The sequence below is a fragment of the Octodon degus genome, unplaced genomic scaffold (genome assembly GCF_000260255.1).
Source record: "Octodon degus isolate 3935 unplaced genomic scaffold, OctDeg1.0 scaffold00110, whole genome shotgun sequence".
Classification (NCBI taxonomy): Eukaryota; Metazoa; Chordata; class Mammalia; order Rodentia; family Octodontidae; genus Octodon; species Octodon degus.
Window position 1 is genome coordinate 6,521,530 of NW_004524686.1, and position 14,202 is coordinate 6,535,731.

Sequence of the window (14,202 nt, forward strand, 5' to 3'; positions counted from 1 at the left end):
CCATTTTGTATCTGTGTATTCAAAGTGGTTAGGATAGATATATAGTTGCATTCTCTTAATGAATAGAATGATTTGTTCTAATGGTGTTTGTAAGTAGGATCTCAAGTCCTCATCTTGTACAGCAATTAACCACTAAGAAGAATATATGCAGTTTGTTATTTCTTGAATCTGTACTTCCGATTTGATTTGAAACTCTCATTGCTATCTGTTTATCAATAAAATTTTGAAAAAAGAAAAAGAAACGAAAAATAAAAAGCAACAGGAATAATGGGATAAGTGTATTCCTAGCAGTGCCAGGTTATTTTGAGGGGGATTAATGGCAGTGTGTCATTTATTCTGCATTTTTAACATTTAGACATTAAGTGTGTATTTTGAGCACCCCTTGTACCTTCAGCCACTGCCATGACACAAAGTTGCTGAGTCTAGTATCTAGTGATTACAAAGCAGTTTCTTAATTGAGGCCTGAATCACCCAGCCTGTCTGCCAGTGTCACTTGGAAGTTCACAAAGAACAGTTATCTTCGCCTTTCCCAGGTAGCTCTTATACACAGCTCACCTAAACATTTCCAGTTCATTCAAACTCATTACTCCAGATGAAAGTGAACTCCGCACTTTGTCAGATTTCTTCACCTGAGTGATCAATTTTATCCCTCACCACCAATTAAAAAGTTAAAAAGAAACAAAAATAGAAAGCCTTTCTTGAAGCTTCAGCATTTTGAAATCTATATGGCAGTTACTGCAACACCAGCTGTTGATTACTTTCTCTTGATACCTTGGCCCCAGCAGGGTTGTTTGCAGTTTATCTTTTCTTTTATGCAGGGTCTGAGTAGGCAGCTCAGAGTCATAGCGATCCTTCTGTCTCAGCTTCCCCAGTGCTAGATTACAGGCATGTGCCACCACACCTGGTTTCAGTGGCCCGGAGGGCACACCCACGGTTTCAGGGCTGGCACAGTATGCAGTACTGGGCATTGATCTCAGTTCCTTGCACTTGCCAGTCAGGTGCATAGACCACTGAGGTATATTTTTAACAATGCTTTGCTGTAGTGCTGAGGATTGAACCCAGGGCCTTAGACATGCTAAGCAAGTTAAGTGCTCTACTTATCCCTTAGCTACAAACACAGCCCTTCTTGTTTTGAGATGGGGCCTCCCTAAGTTGTTCAGGCTGTCCTTGAACTCGAAGTCCTCCTGCATCTCTCACTAGCTGGTATTACTGGTGTGTACCACTATGCTTGGAGAAAAGTGACTGTTGTACATTTAATCTTTCTTCTATTTTTGGAAATTAGTAACTTTTCTTAAAGAACTGCATGGAACAGTTGTGGGGAGATCATTCTCTTGTGAGGAAGAAACCAATGAAAAATTACGACAGGATCTTTCTCCTGTACACTAGACAATATCTCAATACCTCACATTTAGAAAAGAAGAAATCAATGGCTCTGTGCCTGTAATCTTCATTCTTATGGATAATATTGGGAGTGAATGTGTGTGTGTGTGTGTGTGCGCGCACATTTGTGATTGATCTTGAACCCTCCAAATGATCTTAGGTAGGGTTGACAGGAAAAATACAATGGCCCAGTAAAATCCAGGGAATGATTTGAAATGAGTATCATTTATACCCTTTTCCTCATAGGCCTGCAAAAACTATTTAAGGGTCGCTTCTGCTTGAAAAGAAAAGAAAATGCCTGGCAGTGTTACTGAAATTTATTTTAGGAAGGCCCTGCATTGTTAAAACATCACCAAGCACCTGGTTTAAAGGGCGTGGGTGAGAACCAGAGATTGTGTGACTAAACTGAAACTTTATCCACCAATCTTCCACTCTAGTTCTCCTTTAATTATTTGTCAATTCATTACTAAAATGACATGGGGTCAACAGTAAGTCCACAATACAAACGTCCTGGGATTTTTATTTCATTGTGCACTTTTTTTATGGGAAGTGATTTTTTTAGCTAATAATATACTTCTGGTTCCTGGATCATTCACCATAAATACTGATTTATGTCTGAAAGTCTCAAGGGGAATGTCTATCATAAATGTAGAACCTTTTTCTTGGTTCCAGAGATTGACTCAGGACCTTGTGCTTGCCTGTCAGGCATTTAGGCCACTGAGCTATCTCCCCAGCCCCAGCAAGATCTTTTGTTATAACTACCTTATCCAAGGAAGTTACATATATGTTGAATTAAAAATACATACAAACACAAATAAAATGGACAAAATAATATGGACAGTAAGAAATAAATTCACTTTGAGACCATCATATTAAATGAAATAAATCAGCTACAGAAGCTTAAATATTGTATTGTTTCTCTTACATGAGAAAAGCAAATTTTAAATAAAGATCAAAGTGAAAGATAGGTGCTAAGAAGTAGGGAGATAAACTTTTGTCAAAGGGGAAGTGAATCAAAAGATGGAGGAACAGAGAGAGAAGGGAAGGGGTGAGCAAAGGAATTAAGGAATTAAGATGTGTTACGTGTATGTCCCAACTCTACAAAAGAAGTGACAGCATTACATACTACAAACTTGGACTGATTAAACAGAACAACATATCTATATGTTAAGTACAATGACAGCACATGCAGAGTGTCTGTAGCGGAGATTGTTTCAGGAAAGATCAAATAGAAGTACATCCTATGAAGAAAGGATGTGGACAAGTAAAGCGAGGGGCTATAGTGGGTAAAGGCAGTAGCTCTTGGAGGGTCGCTTAAATGGGGAAGTGAAGTGTGCAGAGGGACACATGGTATATTTCATAGGACATAAGATCAGATCCACTAGAAGGAAGACTTCTAAACAAGAGGAAGGAGTAAGGGTGGAGGGGAATGAAAGACATAAGGAAGACTAATAAGGGAGATATGTACGATCAAAATATGGCGCATGCATGTATGGAAGTGCCACAATGAAACCCCCTATTTTATAAGATGAACATAGGATGATAAGATATATATTTAAAAAGCAAAGACAAAAGGAAGGACAATATGTCTTGACTGGAATATTCTGCCCCTCTCCCCTTCCCTACCATTCTCTACAAATGTCTCTCCTATCCCCAAATATAGGTTCAATGTCTTACATACATCATGTTTGAAAATAGAGCAAGCATTGTGCAAAAATTTTGGACAGACACCTGGTAGCTAGTCTCAGGAAATTCCAGTCGTGTTAAACCTGGAGATGTTGATTTGATGTAGACTGTTTAAAGCTATCAGTCTCTGATACAGAAGCTGAAATCTCAGAAGATAAAATATTTTGGGGCAATCTATAGTTGAAATCACTACTAAAATTATTATTCTGCCACTAGAGAATTGTAGACTATGCTGTTAAATGCACTGAGAACACATATTTCTGCAGTGAAGGAAATGTTCTATTTCTACCTGCTTTGTCCAATGCAGTATCCCCTGATCACATGTAGCTATTATGCGCTGAAAATATGACAAGAGTGATGGAAGAATTGACTTTTGAATGTTCTTCAATTGCAGCTAATTGATGTTTAAATAGCCACATGTGGTTAGTGTTTACCTTATTGGACAGCACAACCTTCTGTAAAGACCCACCTGGCTGCTTGCCTTGCTTGAGACAGGGAAACAATGTGTTTTCCTTTTCACAGATGGAATCATTTAGGTTTTAGCTGTGGGAACGTTTACAGTCCAGAATCTCTTATGAGTCTGACTCCTGGTGTTACAGCAAAATTGTGCATAGGTGATATTGCACATGTGGGTTGTCTAAAGAGCACAACCTTGAAGACTAGACAGGATTCATCCATCTTTTTGTATTTTTAATCTGGCTTCTGTAATTAGATTTTGTCCTTCAGACCAGTTTCTAATTGTGCTGTGTATCAGAATCACCCGGAGAGCTGGGTGATTGCTGGGCTCCACCTCCTAGCACTTATGATTTGGTAGGTCTGAGGTGGAATATGAGAATTCGCTTTCCTAATATGTTCCCTGGTGATTATGACACTGCCATACATCGAGAATCATAGCAGTGGTTCAGGTCCTTATCCCAATCTCTAGTTCTGGGAACCCATTTGTACTTTAATCTTTCCTCTGTGAGTTCTTTGCTCCCTTCTAAGTGGAGAGATAGGTCAGTTTCTCTCCGCCTAGAGACTTTCTGACTTTCACCAGCTTTGCTAGGGTCTGAAGTCCAGTATGTGTGAGCCTACTTCCTGTTGCTGACCAATTGTTTGTCTGGAATCTTGCTAGCCTCTTACCTTGAGACCATATTGTTCTGGCCCTTGATGGTTGCTCCCCTTGGACCTATCTTTCACCAGATGCTTACCGACAGGGCTTCCCCATGTTGATCAGTGCTGAAACTTCCCTAAATGCTTCCCTTGTGTCCTAGATTCAGTCTCCTATGAACATGGCCTGTCTTTTACTGAGCTCTAGTTTTGACATGTGATTAGGATAGAGTACCTGCCAAGGGAATTGACCTGGTTTGGCATTTTCTCCACCAACAACCCGAGTGAGGTCCTCAGATATCTTGTAGCTTTCAGTGATGTTATCCCAAATGGTTTCAGCCTTAGTGATGTTATCCCAAATGGTTTCAGCCTCAGCGATGTTATCCCAAATGGTTTCAGCCTTAGTAAAATTATCAGAGTTCATGTAAGAAAAAATAGTCTCAGAACGGGTGAGCTTCTTAGACTTGTATTGAACAGAAACTCTTCCACATGGAAATGGCACTAGAAAAGTAGACAAAACAATTAGTATCCCAATTTTTATTACTGCCAAATAGAACATGTATTATAAAAATTGAGAATGAGCCCCATTTCTGTCATTTCCGAGAAATGGACCATCAATATTTAAAAAGTCTAATCAGTGAATACAATATTAACTCAAAAGTTGAATTGCATTATTTTTATGGAAAGGTTTCAAAGTCTTCATGGAGAGTTGGCTAAGTAATGTACCATCTTTGTGAAAATATAGAATAGGTGTCCTGGATCAAATTTGCTATGATTAAAAAATATTAGTATATGTTTGTATGTAATGTTTATATTCTTTGTGGACAGTTCATGCATGTACATGCAACATCTTTTTTTTTTTTGACAGAACTACGGATTGAACTCAGGCCCTTGCACCTGCCAAAGAAGGACTTATTCTACTGAGCCATCTTCCTGGCCCCTACATGGCATATCTTAATTCTTTCTTTTGTGGTACTTTTTGTATCAGGAATTGAACTTAGGGCATTGTGTTTGTTTGCCAGGAGGGTGCTCATGCCACTAAGCTGTATCCCCAGCCCCTTAATTCTTTTTATCTCCCTTTCTCTTCCCCCTCCGCTTTCTCCGTCTCTCTGTCCCCTTCACTTTTACAAAATATATATCTACCTGTTCTTACATTCTCTGTTTTTATTTTGCTCTTTAATATATTTATGCTTTGGATTACTTATATAACAGAAGCTCTGTGCTATTTATGCTTGTTTGCCTGATTTATTTCACTTAACGTTATGGTTTCAAGGTGCAGGAAATGGTAAGACTTTTATAGAGTCTAATGACCTTCTGTTTAGTTTATTTCTGGAAGTCTTCCTTTCAAGTGCCAACCCTGAATGGAAGTCCGGTGATTGGTGCCTTGTGACTTTAGCATTAGAAACTGGTAAATGGGACTTCTGATCCTTACCATTAACAGTGTTTCTTTGGCAGAGCACATTCTTTTACGTTTCAAGGTGAATCTTCAGTGTTTGTTGAAGAAACAGCACTGTGATTCAATTACTTGGCTATCAAGTATTAACCAAATAGATTATGCATATGATAATCAGAGCTATATTTATCTGTGACCTGACTACCTTATCCCCTTGGGTTGGTTTATTTCCTAAAATAGTTTTTTTTTCTGATGCATTGGAGAAACTTGCAAATGAAAATTGTACTGAAACAAAGTCCCTCACACTTAGTTTTCATTTTCCTCCTAGGCATGTTCCTTATAACAGAAATTTCTATAGCAATCAGCTGCAACAGAGTATCATGAAGGCTTTAAGTGATTGAGAAAACAAAAAATTAGTTCAAAATACTTATATATAAAGATTGATAATGACTAGAAGAAAAGGGTAATTATCTTTGAAAAAGCTGTAAAGCTTATTTTAGGTTTGGGCTACTTATTTTGCTAAAGATAAGGTTAACTCTCAATACAACTTTTAATAGAAGTGATTTTCCATTCTTCCCCCCGCCCCCACCACCACCACAGAAAGTCTTCTAAGGACTGAGCATCTTTTTTGGGGGACAAGATCTTGCTATTAGTTCAAGATGGCTTTCAATTTGTTATATAGTCCAGGTTGTCCTCAAACTCTGTGATCCTTCTGTTTCAGCCTCCCGAGTGCTGGGATTATAGATGTGTGCCATCACGCCCAGCTGTATTTAGCTCTCATACACTCTGTCAACACTGGAAGTTAGCTTTTAAAAGATAAGGCATACATACATATGCATGCACACATAAACATGTACACACTCTTCTCAAATTATGCTAGCTTTATGTATGTGAAAAAGTGGGCAGAAAGATAGGTGGGCCAGCTCTGAAGCTTGTTGACTCTCTGTTTTAAATACAGCACGCATACTGTTGATTTCATGTCCATTCTTTAATTTCCTCTACCCAGTGCATTGCTGAGACAGGTATCAAATCCAGTTCCAGAGAAGTGTTGTGTGTGTTAATGTGCCAATTTAATACAAATCAGGCTTTATAAATGCAAAAGAACTTAAATTTAGCTTGATTCAAAAAAGTCTCTCACTTATCTAATATAATTGATTCTACAAAGCCTACTTTTTTGAACTTCAGTATAAAATTTCTACTTCAGTTTTCTGAGCAATAGGAGTGTGGAGGAGAGATAATCTGAATACAGCAACCTCCTGGCTACGTGGTGGCATGGATATCCTAACTGGAAAATACTGCACGGTCCATTGCTCTGTAGACTGTGCTGATCAGCCTAGCAGAATTTAAACAGTAGTCACTGAAACCATTCTGACATCAAATGTATAAGCTCAGCTTGAGATCCAAAGTCAGAAAATAATTTTCTTAGAGTAAACTATGCAGGCCTTGACAGACTTGTGTTTAAAATTCGCCATCTTTATACTAGAAACCTATCGCTAAGTCAATTATTTAAGCACTTTTATGGTATGTACTCTATCAATGTATTCACTTCACTAGATGAATGACCAGGATTACATAGAGAAATCATGCAAATTGATTGTTCTGTGATCTAAAAGTTAGTGAAAGTAATTAAACACAGAAAAGAATTCAGGCAGTAGATAATTACAGAATTTATGTTTTAAACAATGGTGTGATTTGGAAAATGAATTTGTCTAATTCAGGTTACTAATCTTTTATTTCAAAAGGAAGTAGTTAGCAATTGGAATTAAAAATAGCTGAAGTGCTCAAAGTTCAAATATAGATTTCCTTTAAAAATGTATTTAGATATTTACCTGCTGGTTCACAAGATTTTTGGTCTTCTGCAAGTCGGTATCCATCAGTACAGGAACAAACCACCTTGTTTGTAGCATCCCTTTTACAAAACTGCTTGCACCTGCCATTCTTAATGCTGCAAGTTGCATCTGAAAGAAAGAAAAATCAATAACCATACCATAATTTGACATGTGCTTCTAAAAAACATGTGGAACTATTGACTCATGTATGGGCCAAATAAGCTTCAAGCATTTGTATTGAGAAATTTGGGGGCTTGAGCTAAGATGAGAAATGAGAGTCAAATAAAATTCTCAGTAAATCATAATAGTGGTGACAAGAATATATGGATTCAGTGTAAAACTAAATAATTGGACACCATACTTTCACCAAATCATGGGCTGAAATTTAAAACTGGTTTACTGAAGTATATAGCTCAAATTCAGATTTGCATGTGTTTTCACAAAGTACAGACATTCCTCCTTTAATGACCTATTCATTTAATGGCTGTTTAGATTTATGATGGCTATTTAGATTTATGACCAAGGAACATGGTTTGGACTTATAAGCCACTGCTTAGACTTGTGACCCATCTTATTTTTGTACAGTTATGTAAATCTTGTTTATGGAGCCTCAATGTCTTTTTTGTACAGTATACCTTTTTGATACAGTACTGTAATTTTTTGCTGATTTTATGGTACACAAAAGTACTGTAAGGTTATGTTCTGTTATACATTATAGTTTTGCATATAAAAGCAAAGTAAAAAACTTGGAGTTTTCTTTCAGCATTTATTTGTTCTGAATATTGTAATACTATACACAATTCCTCATTTAGTGAATAATTCGTTCAAGGACTGAGTCCCATGAATGGAACTCAATTCTTAAACAAGGAAAATCTGTAAATACACTTATTTAAACACTACACACTGCAGGGCTAGAGAGATAGCTCAGTAGAATAAGTACTTGCCTGGTAAGTGCAAGGGCCTGAGTTCAATCCTCAGTTCTGCTGAAACAACAACAACAAAAGCAAAAAACAAAACAAAAAAAAAAACTACACACTGCAAAGATCAGTTCAAAGGGTATTATCACAATCCCAGGATGTCTCCTAATGTTCCTTCTCACAGGTTACCATTACCTGTCCTTGAGAGAGTGTACAGCTTAGGTAGTGTATAATTTCATGTAAATATCTCACAATAATATTCTTCTGCATCTTTCATTTAGCCTTTCATCTGTAAGATTCATCTATGTGGATTTTGTATAGCAGTAGTTCATTTACACTGCTGTGTAGTATTCTACTGTATTGATGCCACAACTTATACCCAACCATTCTATTAGTGGATTTGTGGGTTATTGTCAGTTTTGGGCTCCTCTGTATAATACTGCAACAAACCTTCTTGTACGTATCTCTTGATAATACAAGCATGGATTTTACTGATTTCTACCTGTGAGTTGAATTGTTGGAAGATATATTTAGGTCTAAAGATACTACCAAGCAATTTTCTGAAATGATAGTGCAAAGTTAAATTGCAACTAGCAGTGCCTGAGAAGATATTATTAGATATGTGTATTGCAGATATCTTCATCCACTCTGCAGCTTCCCTTTTTCCCTAAATATTGTCTTTTGCTGAACAAGATTTCTAAATTTTAGTATAGTCCTTTTTATCTTTTTCTTTGTGGTGAGGAACTTTTGTATTCTGTTTAGATTTTTGCAGCTGTACATGGTGATACATGCCTGTAATCCCAACTTTTAGTGAGGCTGAGGCAGTAGGATTGCAGGTTTGATCCCAGACTGGGGAACTGAGATGTGTTTCAAAATAAAATCAAAAGGGCTTGGGATGTAGCTCAATGATACAGCACTTGCCTACCGTGTATGAAACTCTAGGTTCAGTCCCCTGTATTGTATAAAACAGAAATTTTTGTTTATCCTAAGATCATAAATATATAATTTTGTTATTTTATATCCCATATTTACATCCTTATTGCACTTGTATTTGATTATATCTGGTGAGGTAGGTAGGGATCCAGATATATTTTCCATGTGTGTACACTTTATCATTATTTATTGAAAACACTACTCATTCTGTTCTTCACTGCAGTGGCTCCTCTTGTCACAAATTAAGTTTCTTTGTGTTATAGTTTATATCTGAATGTCCCTGTAAATTCTCATGAGCTCACAGGTGGGACTTTAGAAAGCTGATAGGATTTGGGTAGCTGTGTATTTCTCTTCCTGGCTCTCCCTTGCCCTCTCTGCTTCCTGAATGCCGTGAAATAAACAGCTTTCCTTTCCCTGGCCCCTTCCAACATATTTTTCTGCCTTGGAATCCACTGACTATGGGGGGCATGTTTGGAAACTTTGAGCCCAAATAAACTTCTCATTTCTTAAGTTGTGGGTGCTGGTTAGTTTCTTCCGACAATGAAGAAAGTAAGTAAGAAAGACATTTTGCAAGTTCTTATATGTTCCTGGATTTTCTAATTGTATTGAATTGATCTATATTTCTACATTTGTGTCAATACAGCAATATCTTAATTAATGTATCCCTGTACATCTTGGTAAAGGAAGCACTTCACTGTTATTGCCATTATCTTGGCTATAATTGGCTCTTTGCATTTCCATAGACGAATATAGAATTCACAATATTACTTCCTGTATATGTCAAAGAAGAAGGGAGTTTTGATTGACATTGCAATGAATCTATTAGGAATTTTTTTTCTTGGTACAGGGTCTCACTGTGTAATCCAGGATGGCCTTGAATTCACTATGTAGCCCTGGCTGGCCTCAAACTCCTGCTGGACTCTTGCTTCAACTTCCCAAGAGTTGAGATTACTAGCATATACAACCACACCTGTTTTATTAGGAAATACTAATACTAATACTAATACTAATAATAATAATAATAATAATAGATTCACTATATCGAAGCCATTATTTCATTTAGGTATTCCTTACTATTTTTAATAATGTTTGGTAATTTTGTATAGACTTTTTCTACATCTTTCTTATTTTTATTCAAAAACATTTATTTTTATTTCATTACTGTTGTGATTTGTATCTAGTTGTTGCCCCAAAGCCTCATACAGTCATGGGGTGGGCTTCTAGAGTTTGTGATTAACTCATGAGCCACTAGGATTATGGGTGTGAGTACTGTTGGGATTATGGGTGTAATTGCTGCTGGAATAATGGGTGTGAGTGCTACACCCAGCCTGGGAAAGGTAGCCTGACTTGTTATGTATAGCCATTTTGTTGCTGCTTCTCCTCCCTTGTGCTCTTGTTTTGCTGTTTTCTGCCACTATGAACTGCAGCACTCTTCCATGTGCTGCTTTGCCGTGGACTGAAACCTCCAGTAACTGTGAGCTAAATAAACCTTTCCTTCTTTCATTTTGAGTGTAAGGTATTTGTCCCAGCAATGAGAGAAGAGTGACAGAGACAGAATTTGGTACCAAAGAAGTGGGGTCATTGCTGTGTCTAAACCTGACCATGTGCATTACAAGCTTTTGGGAATGGCTTCTGGGAAGAGATAGGAAAGGTGTGGAGACGTCGCCTACAAGAGAAGCAAAAGAACTCTTTTGGCTCTTCTGTATGGGAGATTCTGGTCAGAACTCAGAAGACCAGAATGCTGATAGAAATCCTCCCTGTAAAAGCCAGGCAAGGGAGGTTTCTGCTGGGAAGAAGGACTGCATTGGTTGTTGGACTCCAGATAATATATGTCATGGGTTGGCAGAAAGTTTGTCTGAATTTTTCCCATGTCCAGAGACTGAGATTAAGTATGATGGACTGATTAATCTGGCTAAAGAAATTTCAAAGCAGTCGAATATCAAGGCAGTGGCAAGACTATTGTTGGGGATTTTTTAGTCAGATTTATGCTGAGAATCAAGAGCAAAGAGACCAGCAGGATGAGTTAAAATGTTATGAGTTTGGCCATAAAGGAAGCTCCAGTAAAACTGTGGAATGCAAAGATAGAGCTGAGAGGATCTCCATTACTGAGAAGAGTAATTAAGACAATTATAAAACTTGCTTTCTTTAATTTTTGTGAGTACATAATCATATAATTAAAACCTGTATGTTCACTATCTAGAAGATTTTCTGTAAGTATTCATTTATACAAATTGTTTAAGTTCTTTGTGTTTTCTATATATACAACCATTTTCCTGAAAGTTACATTTTTCCTTATTTCTTTCAATGAGTAAAAAAATAACAAATCCATAACTTCATGCACATACTGCCTCTTTGTACCAAAACACAGTACTCTCTGTTGCTTAGTTATCCTAGAAGTTGTTTGGCTTTCTAAACTGGAGAATTAAACAGGAATTTATGTAGGGAAGAAGGACTGCATTGATTGTTGGACTCCATTCTCTATACTTAATTTATTAAGTATAGAGAATTCTATACTTCCAGAGATAGAATCTAGAGCGCCCTAGAAATTATAGGGTTAGGGAGTCCAGAGAACCTGAAAACAATTTGAAGCTGGTTGAGGTAGATACAAATCAACATAGAAGAATAAATTGGGTCTTTTATGAAGCTAACCACTAAATACATTGTGTATTGACAGTACTCAGCATCCCACTGGCCCACATTTTCTTTATTCCCCAGTGTAATCTACATTAATAATATAAAATATCTTTGTCTTTTGTAAAGGTTTTCATCTTGGAATCTATTTTGTCTGATATTCAGATTGCTTTCCAAATTTCATTATTGCCAGGCCTTACCTGATGATTCCTTTTACATCCTTTTATTGTAGCCTCCTGGTGTAATTTTATTTTAAGTATCTCCGTGTCAGAAATGTGCAATTAGATTTTACCTCCATCCCAAAACTTGCCATTAATGCATTAGTTTAGTCTCACTTCACATTAATTATAATTTGTTGTAAAGTTGGCTTATTTCTGCCATGTTATTTTATATCTCTAATTAGTGTGATTTTTCTGTGTTTCTCCTATGCAATATTTACAGCAGGAAATACCATGATTCAGGACTTGCTGGCTGAGACCTGCTGAGTTCCAAGAAAGAATCTGTGCCCTTGGACCTATTTCTGACTATGGAGAAACACAGGAATAAAATGCATGTAAGACACCTTCCCCTTACCTGCACACTCAAATACAGTCCAACTTTCAGTAGAAATGCTAAGTATTTAGTGCATTGATAGCATGGGAAGTTTGAAAATGAGTAACCCTATGAGAGACCTCCTGTGTACTACCTTCATTTCTGTGAGGTTACCTGTGTCTTTTTTTAGTACTGTGACAATCACCTCAACATTAACTTCAACTGACCTTCTACAAGTGGAGCCTTGAGTTTCTTTGGTTCATATGTGCACCATGTACCTTTTACCTCTTTCTTCGGCTTCCATGTTGATGCTGAGATATGAGATTCTACATGACTCTTTGGGTACTCAAGCATTGTCAAGAGGCAAATATGGGGAGATAATTCCCCGAAAGATGAACTTTTGACCAATGACAGGCAGAAGCTGATAGACAAATTCTTTCTCCTCTTCTTGCCTCTTAGGCCCACTATCCTGAGTCCAGTTCATCTGACTTCCTGAAGACAGGCCCAGGAGGTCAAATAATCAGTTATAGTTACAGACAAGTAGTTTGATAATTCATCCTCTTATTGGTTTTCCTTTCCTCACTACCTCATTTTTCTGTCTCTTAGTCCTGTCCCCTTGGATTTTATCAACAGGCTCTTTTTATAGAGGAATCTAGACTAACAGTGTGACTATATGTTTTTTGAAACATCATGAACTTTTGAGTGAGGAATCTACATGCTATCACTGTACTTTACATATGATACCATAGTCTAACTTAATATTTAGCCCATAATCCCTAATGGCAGTTCCAGACATAAAGAGATGCAGAATAACTGTTATCAGGTGAAGAAGGGAATCAACCTGAGTTTTAATTCTTGCTAGCAAAAATGCAGTAAGTGTGTGATCCAAAGAGATAGTACTTGGTTTTTTTCCCTTAATTATTTGTTATGAACTTTCTCATAGTGAATGGTGATAACATCCCTGGGTCTTTTCATGTTACTAGCTATCATACTGTGGCTAAACACCAATGCTGAATGTTCAGCCAAATCAAATAGCGCCTGTAGAAAATGTTCAGTCAATACAAGAATGTGATAAGCTGACAGAAATGGGTGATGGGCACAACTTGGTTCAGTGCATGCACACTAGGAATGAGGAAACTTGGTGTGATTTTCCCACTTCTCATTCTGTGTCCACGGTTAAGTAACCAGACCTCGAGATCATTTCCCTCATTCACATTGCTCTTTATGACTCAATATGCTGCTGCTGCTATTGATCTCTGGCTGATGTGTGCATTGGGTGGAACCATTGCTGCCTAATCAGAAGTCTTTTACTCTCAGGTAAAAGTCTCAAGAGCCTAGAATTGGAATAATAGCTCAAGAATTCCCAGGGGAGGACCAACCAGATAGCTCAGTGGATTAAAATGCCTGCTTAGAAAGACACAGGGACTAGGGTTCGATCCCAAGTGTGCATGCTACACCTACCCTAGGAGCACACTGAGACAGATTGAGACTATGCATGGTGGGATGTGCCTGCAATCCCAGGGTTGGGAGGCTGAAAACAGGAGAATCACTATAAGGCCAATCTGTGCAGTGAGACCCTGTAAACCCTGGACTAAATACATAAAAAAGACCAAAATAAAGCAAGACCTATGCAACAAGAGTTGTAGCTTTTGGATCTGATAAGGTCAGTCAAATCCCCTCAGAATTTATCCTGAGATCCTGTACCTCAGACTGTAGATCTTTTGTCAGAGTCAGCCATGTGGATGAGTCACGGCCATTGCTTGGCCAATGTGCTCCCCGAGAAAGGCTGAGAGAATGTTTTTTCTCCATGTGA

General features: G+C 37.6%; 1 protein-coding gene across 2 annotated transcripts in view; it reads right to left on the minus strand.

The window, feature by feature from the left end:
- The window catches only part of F9 (coagulation factor IX), a 44,608-nt gene that overhangs the window by 13,906 nt on the left and 16,500 nt on the right, over positions 1-14,202 (minus strand). The window contains exons 5-7 of one of the 2 annotated variants that reach the window (XM_023699087.1): positions 7,378-7,506; positions 4,556-4,656; positions 4,391-4,525 (exon numbers count right to left, since the gene is read on the minus strand). In XM_023699087.1, coding sequence (XP_023554855.1) covers positions 4,391-4,525; positions 4,556-4,656; positions 7,378-7,506 — 365 coding nt within the window. Of the gene's footprint in view, positions 1-4,390; positions 4,657-7,377; positions 7,507-14,202 lie in introns of both variants that reach the window. The other variant, XM_004639342.2, reaches the window with a different exon arrangement.